Source organism: Pholis gunnellus (assembly GCF_910591455.1).
Source record: "Pholis gunnellus genome assembly, chromosome: 19".
Classification (NCBI taxonomy): Eukaryota; Metazoa; Chordata; class Actinopteri; order Perciformes; family Pholidae; genus Pholis; species Pholis gunnellus.
The window spans coordinates 8,035,689-8,050,892 of record NC_136546.1 but is presented as its reverse complement, the minus strand read 5'-3'; the positions used below and the strand labels follow the sequence as shown (position 1 = coordinate 8,050,892).

Genomic DNA, 15,204 nt, shown 5'->3' with positions numbered 1-15,204 from the left:
AAGGCGAAGATACAATATTTATTCCTTGTCTCCTGGGATGCTCCGCTCCGTCTATTGTCCTCCCATTCCTCAGTGCTGATGCTTAATTTTCAAAACTTCTATATTACCAAGGGACCTACGACATCAGCCGAGAAATACCCTGCAAGTACAAAATCCGTGAGCCAGCCCCGTCCGTGCAGAGGGGAGACGCTCGCGTTCCGCCAGCTTTCTGCCGTTTCCGAGATCGCGCAAGGGGGGACTTTTCCATTTCTCTCGCTTTTTGAGGATTTTAAGGCATTTTTTTATTATCATTCGATCGGGCCAGTGCGCGGAGAAAAAAAAAAGGGTTACTTTGGAGAAAGCACAATGTCAACGACCTTCCCCGGACTTGTCCACGACGCAGAGGTAGGCTTATTTATTTCAACATCCTTTAATTTATGAAATTATAGTAGAAGCGGAATAAATATTGCTTTGGTTTGAACTGAGTTATGGGGGCATTTCGAGACAGCATCTGCTCTCAAGAAGTCTCCAACTGGAATATACTGTATCGCACGGATAATTAAAAATAATATGCATGGAGGGAGAAAAGAGTCGGGCATCTCACTGCAGCTGCCGGTAAAAAACGGGGCTTTTTTATTAGTGTGTGGAAGCAAACGAGCCTCGTGCGTGAGCCGGCAACAGTGTGATTAGAACATTTTAGGGCGGAACACTCCGCTGTGTCTCACTCTACTTACCTCCCATCCAGAATGAGCGACAGAGCTGGGACAGTAAATTTGCCAGCAGCTCGGTAATAATAATAATATATAACAGCACGCCTTTTAAAACGCTGCGAGGAGAGTGACAGGCATGCCAAAGGGAGGGAGGGAAAAAAAAATACCGAGGGCTCCTGTTGCCGTGCGTTCGTTCCCCTCCCGGGCGTGTGGAAATGACATCTCCTTCAGGTGGTTTAAAGTGGGAACAAAAAAAAAAACGCTTTGAGAGTGTGAGTTGTGTTTTTGAGTGTGTTTGGGAGGCAGAGAGAGGACAAACCGGCTGATGCTAAATGACACGGCTCATATATTTCCCCGTCTCTTTATTATCTTGTAGATACGTCACGACGGATCAAACAGCTACCGGCTCATGCAGCTCGGGTGCCTGGAGTCCGTGGCCAACTCCTCGGTCGCCTACTCCTCCTCCTCCCCGCTCAGCTACCCGGCGCCGGCGGGTACGGAGTTCGCCTCGCCCTACTTCTCGGCCAACCACCAGTACACGCCCCTCCACCACCAGTCCTTCCACTACGAGTTCCAGCACTCCCACCCAGCCGTGGCCCCGGAGGCCTACGGGCTGAACTCGCTGCACTCGGGCCAGTACTACCAGCAGATCCACCACGGAGAGCCCGCCGACTTCATCAACCTGCACAATGCGCGCTCGGCCCTCAAGTCCTCCTGCCTGGACGAGCAGCAGCGGCGGGAGCTGGGCTGCCTCGACGCCTACCGGCGCCATGACCTGTCGCTGATGACGTCACACGGCTCCCAGGCCTACGGCGTCGGCATGCACCACGGGGACCAGAGGCTGCTGCCCGCCGCCGGCCTGGGTCTCCCTTCGTCCGGGTCGGACGACCTGCAGGTACTGGCGGCCTCCATCACTCTCCCCCCCCCCCCCACACGCTTATTCCCAGTGTCCCATCACCTCAGGGCCTCAGATCCAACACCTTATTGTACCTTTATTTTACCTTCACTTATGGCTTCATGTTTCTGGTTTATTCAGATATGATCATAATACAGACCCTTATAGCTGCCAGGTTCAGTATCCCTGCCCCACTGGCCTACTATTGAACACCCCCCCCCCCCCCCCCTTATTCCCCCCTATTGTACCAGCAACACAGCATTTCCAAAATATTGAACAGAAAGACAGCGCCAGATGTCTGTCTGTCTGCCTGTCTGCTTCATCTGTCTGTTGTCTATGACACCGACGAGGCTGCATCACATTTGGCCTGTAGGTTATCCCCAGCCACTCCGGCTGTCCTACTTTGGAGTAAATAATATTGATATCGGTCTCGAGGTGATTTTGTTGCCACACCAAACGTGACTGTACAACAGGCTTGAGTAAATGTCAAGTCCACCCGGCGCCGTGCCTCTGAAAGGCAAGGCCTTGTTTCTAAAGGTTAATTGACTGGCAGTCTATACAACCCTATTGTGAAATCCGCCCTTTATTTACCCAGAAACACACGTGACCCATATTTTACATAATTCTTTTCGATGTAAAGAAATGGTCGAGATGAAAACGGATTCGCACGGTTCTTCTGTGTGAGAGTGTGTGTGTGAGTGAGTGTGTGTGTCCGGCTGTCTGTTGAGGCAAAGAAAAGCCGCTGGTTGCTCTATTCTCCGGTAAAGGGCGGATTAACGGATCGGGGGTTCAGGGCACAATGCCCAGCTCGAGCACCATAAAGCACCGTAGTTTATCCAATTACCGACTTAACGTCAATCAACTTTGTTGCTTATGCAGCGACATCTGAGCTGCTTAACACACGTAGTTAAACACAATTTAACACAGCGACACATCATTTCAGTCGCGTTAAGTGTTTACCAACCCACTCGAAGTTCAGCTCGATAAAAGCGTCGCTTTTATCGACAATTTTAGAAGTCACTGCTACATACGCTGAACGTATCCTAATGTTTACACTATATGTTTAAATAGCGTCAATAATAATAACAACTAAACTAATGTAATGCCGATAAACAATAGCTTATGTAATGTAGTTATTATATTGTATGACAGTAATTCACTTTTCTTTTAATTAATTTGTTTTGCTTAATTTAAAGGGTGTGGCAGCAGCCTATAGCCTGAGGTTGATGATGCATTAAATAGAACAATATATATAACATGAACTGTACCTAAATATTGCAGAAGCTTATTTCTGAAATTTAATTTGTGTCTGCATGGTTCTTATTAATTTCATTGCTATTTCTGTCATCATGGACTATTATATACGATTGTTTGAGTGTATTAATTTGAATTCGGTGATAATTACAACAATATGAAATGTATTCTACGTAACATTTATTGTTGCATTACAGTAGTCTAAAACTACTATAGTAATAGTAAGTCATGTTGCATTATTCTATTTTATTATCTTCTAATCTATTTTATTCTATTCTATTTTATTATATTGTATTCAATTTTATTTTATTCTATTTTACTCTATTTTATGTTATATCATTTTTCAAACCCAAAAGCTCATAGTGGATCATTGTTAAGGCAAATACTATATTTATCTTAAGCTGCTGGCACTTGAAAAGAGCACAGGTTTGACCCTCTATTGAGAAAAAGAAAGAAACGGCTCGTGAACCTGAGCTTGCACGCGGCGGATGTATGAACGGAACAGATGCGCCTATGGTCTCGTGCAGCCCGGTCGCATCTTTGAGCGCGTTAAAGAGATTTTCATGCTGAACAAAAGCAGCTGCCACACCTTTCCCCCGTCACTAAGCTAATTCATGCAAGACCTCTGCGTTTTGTATATTGATTTTATAATCACTTTAGCTTCGGAATAGAAGAAAAGAAACAGAGCAGGAGCTGGTTAAGAAAGAACTACAACACGCTCCTTTCTCCCAGTTTATTTTAATCGGGGTTTCTGCTTGGGCCAGGCCTCGAGGCTCGCACGGGGGATTAAGAGTTTTTCTGAATAAAAAGCGCGTGTTCTCCTTTTCGTGATGACATTGTTGATAGCACGCGAGTCTGATGTGGACCAAAATGGCGGCGGTAACAGGTTACCATGCATATAGGCCATATAGGCTGCGTGTGTGTGTGTGTGTGTGTGTGTGTGTGTGTGTGTGTGTCTGTGTGTCTGTGTGTCTGTGTGTTATGCCGAGTGATTCCCCAACAGGTTGGTGGCTATCAACAAACTCTGGACACTTGTGCTCATTTCTCAGTCTGGACGAGCTGTGCTGTCCTCGCGTATATAGCCTGGAGCCTTTCAAATTAAGCTCGTTTCTGGGTGAGCCGTGAGCTGCATCCTTTATTTTAATGTGCCCTCAATTTTTACTCAAAGACTGCTAAGTGACGTACACTTTCTAGCAAAAAGGCTTCCACCACTAGAATGTTGTTCAGAATGCTGGTCAGGAGCTAAATGTAGTGTTTAACTTCTTATTGCAAAACCTTACGGTAGCCTTTGGTCCTATGTGAAGACCCCCAAAGTGTCCGCCAGGTACATCTCAGGGGTCATATAATACGGTTGTACTAAATAATCAAAAAATGTATTCTGCTACACAAACATGTTACTTATACAGTCATTGAAGTTAAAGCACATTCGGTCAATTAATCATAAACACACAAGTCAGTGGACACAAATCACATGGTAAGGGTCATATCATATATGTTTAAATATAGAGGGTTTGTTTTGCATTGCATTATTACTGTCTTAGTTTCATTTCTAAGAGAATGTTTTCTGTGTGATGGTAAATGGATGTCCATACAGCATCACAGCTCCCAGAAAAAAAGAGAAGCGTCATTAATTCCAGGTGTTCCTGACAGCGCGGGTAAACTGTGCTGCAGCATGTGTAAAATCTGGGTGAAGTGATTTCACCATTCCTGCTCGTGCTAATGAGCGCGTGTCTCCACAGGGCTCCGTGGAAGCGCAGTGTGGGCTCGTGCTGAACGGCCAAGGGGGCGTCATCCGGAGAGGTAAGGGCCCCCGTTCATTCTCTCTCTCTCTCTCTCTCTCTCTCTCTCTCTCTCTCTCTCTCTCTCTCTCTCTCTCTCTCTCTCTCTCTCTCTCTCTCTCTCTCTCTCTCTCGCTCTACTGTTGCACTGGAGGGCCGTGAACGCTCAGCGACTCGACAGCGAGCAGACAGACAAACAGGGCGGAACGCTGCTCTCTTGTCTGCTGTCAACATGTTACAGCAGGAGCGGGGCCCCGTCTCGTCGCCTATTTAAACACTAACACACTGTACACGGGCAGAGACGGTGCTTCCCATTTCCAGTATGAAATGGACTGTCACTCAACACCTGTACCGGGGTTGTTGTTTTTTTACCAGTCCCTCTGTCTTTGCGAGTTGTTCTTTCTAGGAAATTAAAATGCCAATAAAGTCATAAATTAACATGGCACTGGTTAGATAGTGTATAACCTTTCAGATGTGGATTTGAAATATTATAGCAACAGACACTTCGTGTTTGAATTTACCTGTAGGCTACATGTTAACAGTGAAGACTGACGGCTTGCATTTTTCTTCATTAAATAAACACTATTTTAATATAATATTCATGATTATTTTAACATCACAAATTCATCATAATTCCCCAACATTGCTATCCTGATATTATCTCTCGCCTGTAATAAAATTATATAGCAAACACTGATTCAAGGAATATTTATGCTACAACTTTTATTTTGTAGTAGCCTCTATAAATGCGTAATTTTGCAGACAAAAAATAAATAAAGGCTATGGGGCTTAATTAAACAAACTAATCACCTGCAAATTCAAGTATAGGTCTGTAATGTCTATATAGTGTCGATGAATGAATCCAACTCAGTTTGACATAACATAAAACATCGTTAATATATTTTGGAAAACGGCTTAGAACTAAAGGGGCAATTGAGGATATAATGTCCATTAAGCTGCTCAGAATTACGCGTTTGATGGCTTCTAGGCACATTCTATTTAATTTAATTTTGTTGGTGTTGTGTTTATCTATGAACTATCCCAGGAATAATTCAATCTCTCTGGTACAGTGACTTGTTTTTTGTTTAATCAGAGACAGTAGTGTAGCCTTTAAGGTGAAGGCGGCTGAGTTTCACTGTTCAGGGGTCAAATGTGGAAGTGGGCTCTCGGCCTATACATCAACATATGATCAGCCACTTTCCTCATGAGTCTGGGTTTTAAACCCGCTGTGGATCTGCTTTATAGGTCCATCAAAGCCTGTTTTTCTTTTATTTATTTTTTTTCCATACAGACAGGAACGCTGTGTCTCGGGTTTAATTTTTCATCAGCTCTGCCTAGGTGTTGGGGCTTTTCTCTCGGATTGACGCGGGAATCCCTTCGCTATCACTTTCGGTTAATGGTGCGCCGTATTTGGCCCTGAGCTCAGCCGCTGCAACCATCACAACCAATAATCTTTGCTTTACCTCCCGCTCCCGTATCGATAGCTTCTCTCGCCTCGGGCGGACGCTTTGATATGCTAATGCCGAGCGGGCCCCCGGATTCAGCCGAGATCATATTAATGTTGTTCTTTCTGACTGCGGCTTTGGCGGCATGAATATTCACATAACCTTTTTCAAAAGAAAATCACTCAAGAAACGCGGATCCTACTTAGGAGGAGTCGTCTGTGTTTTTAATCACCCTGCGATCCCCTTTTCCAGTGGAGCTCTTATAACAGCAGCCTCTCAAGATCAAGCTGATCTGTCAGACGCGCGCCCCCGCCACTGTAGCCCCGTGCACGCGCCCCCTTCTCTATTCTGTCAAGACATTGGCGGGCTTTTATTTGAGCTGTAAACATTGTTGTTAAAATATGAGGAGAATGACATTTGGCCCGTGTCTCTTTTTCTTTAATTTTCGTGGCAAACTCGTAAAAGGCGCTTGATTCCGCGTGTGATCCCGCCCGCCGCTCGCGCCGCAGCCCGAGGCTACTCTCCGTTGCTTAAATACCGTTATCGCCTCTGGGCCCGCGCGCTCCACTGACTGCACTACCGGCAATAGCTCTTTTTCGATTGCCCTTGGCAACATAAAATACAAACTACTTTGAATCAAAACATTTTTAGGGGAATTAATATGATGTGAACCCGCGGCTTTCAGAGACGCGCGCCCCTGTCAGAGCGCGTGAGTCTGACAGACAGGTCTGCAGTGTTTGTGTCACATACAGACGCAGACGAGCCGGACTTCACACGCCCCCCCCCCCCCCCCCCCCCCCCCCCCCCCCACACACACACACACACACACACACACACACACACACACACACACACACACACGTGCGCACACACACGCACACACACAGGAGTTCCTTAACCAATATAGCATCAATGGATTCCCTCGACCTGCGATCGTCCATTTTTTGACAGCCTGAGTGAAATACAAGTCCCATACTGCCTCGCACAAAGTGCTGCCCGCCGGAGTAGCCCGGGCTACAACAGGCTTTTCTTACCACACCATTATGATGTCACAGTTGCGCCGTGGGCACGAGGTCGCTGTCCAGGTGCTGAAATGAAAGGTGGGAATCCGCTGTGCGCAGTGCTGAAGCTGGCTGACACGTTTTCTTTTTTTTTTAAGCTGCCTTCCTGCGGCCAGATGGATGGAAATGATAGGGAACTAACACATTTCTGCTGTTGTGAATAATGGATTATTACAGCAAAAATATAGGCTACAGTTGCTCATATATTTAAGGCGTATAGTCGGTGGCCAAATTGTCCACATTGCCCCAAAAAAGATTGGCGTGTGCGGGGCAATCTTCGCCTGCAGCGTTGTTCTGCTCGGCCTAAAAGGCATCCTTTTTCTTCATTCCATCATATCCAGCACGACCTAATAACAAAGCGACACGCCCTGCTGTTGGATTTGATAATGAGCCAGATGAATAATAGAATATAGCCTACAGTACATCAGACAGAAACCTTGCGTTTCAGCTGCTTGGGACCTTATAGTGAAAGTTTCATAATAGCAGGCCTGCTCAGAGCAGTCGATGTATTCCAGGAGGATGCAGCAACACTGACTCAGACGCAATTAATAATGTGAACGAGCCCTCACAACTCACACATCCAGGGGTACACAATGAGATCAGCTTGGTGGAAGGTGATTATGGAAATCCTCATGAAAGTTTACAGCAGACTAGTCTTACATACAGACAAATATTGAGCTGTAATATAAATATATGTACATAGTGAAAAATGTCATATTTAACTAGCCTAGCCAAGCCGACTGATGAAGTGCAAAGCAAAACACATTGATCTCACTTGATCCTATATATGTGTATGGACTGAGTGTATTCATACACAATCTTTTCTGGATTAAGTTTTGATTTAAAAAATAATATTTAAAGATGTATTATCTTAGCGGCACTGTGGAAAAAAGTACCTTGAATTTGTTTCATATAAACTAAATGATGATTTGCTCTTTGAAATAATTATCCTACGTCTTAAATCACATACTCCATTACTGACCCATTGGATTATCTGAAAAATGTATCGTCACAAAGCTGGAGACAGGGTGGATTTCTAGAAAGATGGCGTTTTGATAATGTGTAAGAGATCAAAATAGGCGGCATCCTTAATTTGTGTGAAGGACAAAAAAAAAGTAGTAAATATATATATATATATTTGTTTAAGTTTTCTAAAGGATTTTGGTGTTATAAGACACGTGGAAAGTATAGTTAGTTACAGTATGTTGAACATTTTTCCTGTATAGACTTTCTAACAGTCCTAACATTTCCACTCACTGTGAATACATACACTATTTATACTTTTATGCATTAGTTCCCTGTCGGAATATAATGTACATGTATTTTCTATGAGTCAAGGCTTTTTATTGGACACATTCGGTAAGACCTGAAAGCACCCACACCAGAAATAAAGGAAAAGGCTTTTAAAGCTCTACAGTGAAACACATATACACAGCATCCTCTCATTACTTGCAGAATTCATTACAAAATAAGGTATCCCTCAGATTAAAGGAGGCCCCATAACATATTTCAGTGCTTTTGGCTTCGCACTGTGTTTTGCTTCTTGTCTGGATGTCACAAGGCGGATTATTATCATTAGTATTAGTGTTGTTAATATGTTTTATCTTTACTGAATATCCTTGTTTTGTTGACACTTTACTGATCAGTATCTAATCAAATTGGAAAATAAATGTTCAACTGTAAATCTTCAGATCATAACCGCTGTGTATGGCTGCGTATTGTATATACGTGTTGAGGCAGTTAGTCAGTGCGCTGAGAGAAGTTTGGGTTCATGTCCTGTGTGCATGTTCAAATCCTAACACAGTGGAACTGAACATCCAGAAGAAGTAGATCTTGGTTGTTCACATATTATTTTCATTCTGATGTACTTTTAAATCATTATTAAGCAGAGAAGGTGTTCGTGGCATCATGCAATGGAATATTACTAAAAGTCCAATGATAAACCTAACACCCTTAAATATGCAAGCTCGTGGCCACATAGGGGCTTTCCCAAAATAACACAAACGTTTGTTGTATTATAATCAGTGCGCTGTCAAAACAAACAATTATCAATACACTGTAAATTGTGCCAAACGGTGGGTCAGCATGTTAAATGATGTTGTGAGCAATCATTAGACCCTGCAGAAGTACACAGAAGTACAATAGATACAAAGTACAATTCCCCATTAATCTATAAAAAGCGTTAAAGTAGCAAAAGGTTTGAAATCTGCTGGATTTCTCCACACTGCTTTGTTTCGGTGGTTCCGTGGTTGTGCTGCATTATTTCAGCGTCGTGTTGGTTCGTCTGTTGACACACAGCATCATCAGAGAAATACTTTGCCAATTATGCATTCACTCCTATATGACTTGAAACACAGCAGTGTTTGTTTGTTCAAATGGCACACAGACAGTTGTGCTCACAGCACAGCTCCATGCCAATCACCAAAGCAAACCGCATGTGACCGGGAACTGGTTATTCACTGTTCTATGAAACACTTTGTTTAAAAATTATTTGGTAAAAACTAAAAAAGGGTGGGGGGTGGGGGGACAGGGCTGATATTCTTATTCAAGAAAAGGTGACATTTTGGGGATTTGTGTGTTTTTAGCGACGGAAATCAGAGTACACTTCATCTTTAATTTGTGTAAACAGAAATGTGGACTGAGTGTGACAAATCTAAGGCGCTTAATATAAAAATATCAAGTTTGATAAGAGAGCACAGTGATACAGCCTTAACCACATGACAACAACCGTTTACATTTATTTCGGCCAGCTGTTGTAACGAGTGTGCTGTGTTTGTGTGCAGGGGGGACATGCGTGGTGAATCCCACAGATCTGTTCTGCTCGGTACCGGGCCGACTGTCGCTGCTCAGCTCCACCTCCAAGTACAAAGTCACCATCGCCGAGGTGAAAAGAAGACTGTCCCCACCAGAGTGCCTCAACGCCTCCCTACTGGGCGGCATACTGCGCAGGTCAGTGCAAACACACACAGGGTGCATGGCGGTGCAGGACAAGGGTTCTTTAATGGATCTAAATGTAGACGATTCAAGAGAGTGCACTGATTTTTTGACTTACTCTTTTGGTTGAGTTGTTACCGCTGACATGGTACATTTTGGCTCGTTATAGAACCGTTATAGAACCAACGCGTCTTGTTGTTGCAGAGAACCGTAGTTGCTGCTTTGAAGAAAAATGTTAAAGTATCTCCATTAACAGTTTTCTCAGACCTAAAGTTTCTCCGAATACATCCACTGATTCCCGATCCTTACGTCTTGATTGTTTGGCGAAACATTTAGTTCATCTTGCAGCGGCTGGGTTGTTTGAAAGTGTGTAAGTGTAGCAGTGAAAGGGAGGTAAAACAATGCAACAACACAAACTCTATAGCCTCATGAATCAACAACTCGGACTGCGGGGCTGTTCATTTGGATTGTATTAGATGATCAAAAACCGTTCCCTTTATTTTGTCCACCCCCTGTATATCCCGTAACAAATAAAAATTGAAGTATAGAGTGTGACAGAGATGGATTTTTGAGATTGAGAACACGGTTTTCTAAAGCGTAAATCTGGCTGGTGAACATTGGAGAGCGCTGCCTTGAGTCTTTGTAGCCCTCAGATGAAACAGAGGATATACAGCAGCGCCCACAAAGACTATTGTAGGCGAACGAGGGCCGGGGCTGCACGCGCCGCCATGCCCAGGGAGCCAGAGGGAGGCGAGACCCGGGCCAAAGCATGCCAGGATCAGAGGAACCAGAGGAAAGCAAGAGTTGCCAGCGCTGTATTATTGATGAGGCGGAGAGAAAGGGAAGGGAGGAAGTGGAGAGAGAATATGGCCAGTCCTACAAGATGAGGCATCAACAAAAGTAAAAAGAATAATAAAAACACGTGCAAATAGGTGTTGATCCTCATCTGGATCTGCACTTTTTTTCCAGAATGATATAAAAACCTCAGTAATTTCAAACAAAAAATATCCCAAAAGGATCTTTTGGGAGCCTAATTGATTAGAAAGTAAGAACGTATGGTTTTAAAATTTCACATAAAGAGAAGAAGAAATGACAGGGACCATTGTTCCTCTGCTGTCCAAAACGGAAAGAGACAAATGCTCAAACAATGACAGACGAAACTCAAGGGGACATGCAACCATATCTTTGCGTCAAGAAAGCAAATTTAATATATTACGAGTTGACATGTTTTAATTTTATACTCTTTGATTCTATGCTTAATTTCACGCCTTTGTCAAATCAAAGCAAATCTATATTCTTCCGTTCGTACTTTCAAGACTTAATTAAGCACACGTTGTTTTGTAGAATAAGGAGGCCAGATGGTTTTATTTGTATTTTGGTTCAATTTGAAAGATCGGGTGATGAATGATGAAGATGATGACGATGACATTTCGTGTCTTATAAAATGACACAGCGCGATGATGTGGACGATTTGCGACTTAAGAAGTTGTTTAACTTTTCCGCAGAGCGAAGTCTAAGAACGGAGGCCGGTGTCTTCGGGAGAAATTAGACCGTCTAGGCCTCAACCTGCCGGCAGGACGGAGGAAAGCTGCCAACGTCACACTGCTCACCTCCCTGGTGGAAGGTAAGGGACTGCTGTCTGAACGATTTTGCACAACATTTTGGTCATACCTTCAGATACATTCCAGTTTACGCATTACATCCTCGTAGCGCTTGTTTCATCGGTCTTTCCTCCTGGTTTCGTGCTCAGGTGAGGCGCTCCACCTGGCGAGGGACTTCGGCTACACCTGCGAGACAGAGTTCCCCAGCAAGGCAGTGGGGGAACATTTGGCGAGGCAGCACAGTGAGCCGAAAGAAACCAGCGCACGCAAGAAAATGGTCCTGGCTACAAAGTGAGAATGCGTTCACACACACACACATACACACACACACAAATAAAACAGCACAGACACACTGAAACCGTTTAGAGTGTAAGTTCTCTGCAAGATGCAGTACGTTCGCTGAAAAAGGCTCAAATCAATTCTGGAGTTGCAACAGGGTCAAGAAAAATGGATCATTTTACAACCAATTATTCTTTCACTTCACACCTTATTTTCTCATTTACAGGCACTTTATAGTCACGCTACTGCTAACCGCCTATCTCGAGGGAAAACGTTGATAAAAAAAGGGCTTGAACCAACATGGAAATCTAGTGGGTTCATTGGCTATGTGAGAGTCCGATAATGGGGAAAATGTAATAAAGGTTTAGAGGTTTGGTTAAAAAGAAGGACAGTATATGAAAAAATAACCCTCATGCACAGCAGAGAGTGTTGCCATGAGTGAGGAGAGCCTCCTGATCCCAACTACATACCCTGTTCATGCACAGAGCATCTACTGTATTTGAATTTAAAGATATTGTAAACACAATAGCACTTGTGTTTGTATAACAGTATGAGCAGCATTTGCAGTACATTATTACTACTACTGCACACTGAGTACTGGATGTGCTGAGGCTCTCACTCTTTTCCAGCTAAGTTTGATCCTATTTTTACGATGAAATCGTCCCAGTGCTGAATGAAATCCAAAAAGACAGCCTAGACCACTGCTGAAAAAACTGTTGTGTATCAAGTGTTTTTTGCTCGTTTTTGGATTGACATCGAACTTGTCTCGCTCCTGCATGTAGTGTTTCTTCAATTGTTTGCTGGGAGGGATTTGATGGAAATGATGAGGATGGGTGCAAGGAGGGGGGGAAAAAAAACAAAAAAAAAGAGAAATTGTGACGGTTGTGTTGGAGACAGATGGTAAACCCTCATTCCCTCCCTCCGTCTGTCCATCAGGCAAATCTGTAAGGAGTTCCAGGACTTATTGAGCCAAGACCGCTCTCCTCTGGGCTCCTCCAGACCGACCCCGATCCTTGACATGGACATCCAGAGACACCTCACACACTTCAGGTAACACACACACACATGCTTTCTACACAGAAGTAATGGACTTTTTCTTTTTTTTTTAAGTAATGGAGTCAATAGTGAGTGCAAACTGTTTTTAACGGCTTCCCTCCGTTTTGGCTCTGACCGCTTTGCCATTTTCGAAACATGCAGCTGTGCAGTTTGTCGTTTGGCACAAATTACGGAGGAGGAGGGGAACGGCGGCTTGTTAGCAGAAATGTCACATCTATGGCGTCCTCCGTCGCAGAATATACACAGTTTTATCAAACCTCCAAAGGGAGATGCAGTGTAGGGCGCTGGGCAGAAAAATAAGACGGTTGTAGAAATACAGTTATGACAGATTGAAGAGCGTCCTTGTGGCAGCTGAGAGGTGAGCTGACATTTAGCTCTGCAAGAAAGGATCTCACAAGGCGGACAAACCAGTGTCACAATGGGAAACCAATTCTTAAAACCAATTTGATGGCTATTTATCTTTTTTCTAACCTCATATACCCTCTATTGTTATTCAGCAGTCTTGTGGTGCTTTTACATTTTTACTGACTTTCATTAACGGCATGTGTCTGTTGTGGGATTAACTTTGTTCATAGTACGTATAGAACTGGAAAAAATAGAATGTAAAGAGCGGTCTGTTAGGGTAGATTTTAAATTTAGTTTTCGGAAAAAGAAATAAAAATACAGTTGATAGTGATCGCTTTAAATACCCAAAGGGGACAAACACAGCTACTGTGTGTGTTGAAGCCACGTATAATATGATCTGTATTAGGGCAGCAAGTAAGGATTATTACTGGATTATTATATGGAAAAATATCCATCACATCTAAAAAGTCTTTAAATGTCTTGTTTTATCCCATGAACACCTAAAATATTCAGTTTAGCAAATAGAAGGTACAACGAGGAAATATTCAGCATTTAAATAATAATGAAAAATCAATTATCGAAACAGTTGTCAGTTGTTTTTCTGTCAATCAACCAATCAATGCATCAATGTTTAAACCTGACTATATTCAGAGTAGAAATAGCTGAAACAGCTGTAGTATTCAGTGTTTCCCTGTCCATTGTAACAGAACCAGGGTGGAAACAGCATTTAGAAGGTAAGAGGACATTTAAACTCTGCTGTAGACGCTCTTTTAGGGGGATTAGAAGCTCTTAATGCAGGGAGAGGAAAGGGAACAAGTTGAGGAGAGACAAAGAAATCTGCTCTACTTCAGTAAACCAGCCTGCCTTACAAACCCAACCTGATTTATTTCTTCTTTTGAATGAAACAAAGGTTTGTCACTGTTCTGATGGTCGCCTCTGCTTCCCCTCCCTAACAGTCTGATCACCCACGGATTCGGCACGCCGGCGGTCTGCGCAGCTCTCAGCACCTTCCAGACGGTCCTGAGTGAGATGCTCAACTACCTGGACAAAAACTCGAGCGGGAAAACGGGCGGACCCACCGACCAACAGATCAACAGCAGCTCAGAAAAGACGCAGCTCCGGAAAACATCCGAGCCCCAGAGCAAAGACGGGAAAACAGAAAAGACTGAGTAGCCCACACCCACACGGTCCCCGTGCCTTGGAGCGCTGCATTTAGGAGAGTGTGTGTGTGTGTGTGTGTGTGTGTGTGTGTGTGTGTGTGTGTGTGTGTATCCTCTCAGCAAGGATTTGTTAACTCCCATGCATTACTCTTCTTTGGGACAATTCATATTTATTGTTATTTATTTATCTTATGTTGAAATGTAACTCTAACCTGAAACGTCCCAAACAAGACGTCCTGACGTTTGAGTGAACACATCCTGTTTAGGTGTGTGTGTGTGTGTGTGTGTGTGTGTGTGTGTGTGTGTGTGTGTGTGTGTGTGTGTGTGTTTATCTGCGCGTGTCATGACAAGAAGAAGCCTCGCCATGGAGACGGATGAGACTCATCCAAGACTTTTATTTGTTTATTTATTGATTCTGAGAACAGGAAGTAAACATGGACACGCTGACGTCACAGTTTTCCAGGACAGGAGTGGTATCTGCCGATACAACGTAACACATATCACACACACACACACACACACATCACACACACATTTCAAGGGCTTTGGGCAATTTGATCACAATCCAGCTAATTCAGGTATGAATTTTCTGCAACAAAGACAAATATGAAACACTTTATTTTGTCCTCTGAAGGTTCATCGAACCTATTTATTAAGAAATGATTCAGAGAAATCTCTGTCATTGTTACACAAAGTTCTAGTTTTGT

At 43.5% G+C, this 15,204-nt stretch overlaps 1 protein-coding gene across 1 annotated transcript; it reads left to right on the top strand.

Annotated features, from left to right (window-relative positions):
- Positions 1 to 345: 345 nt before the first annotated feature.
- Positions 346 to 14,510, top strand: tfap2d (transcription factor AP-2 delta (activating enhancer binding protein 2 delta); the record flags this gene model as incomplete). Its single annotated transcript, XM_079179798.1, has 8 exons — positions 346 to 384; positions 1,066 to 1,584; positions 4,578 to 4,638; positions 9,906 to 10,071; positions 11,562 to 11,680; positions 11,807 to 11,948; positions 12,873 to 12,986; positions 14,294 to 14,510. The coding sequence occupies 8 exons, from the start codon at positions 346 to 348 to the stop codon at positions 14,508 to 14,510; spliced, it is 1,377 nt and encodes a 458-aa protein (XP_079035924.1).
- Between the last annotated feature and the right edge of the window lie 694 nt (positions 14,511 to 15,204).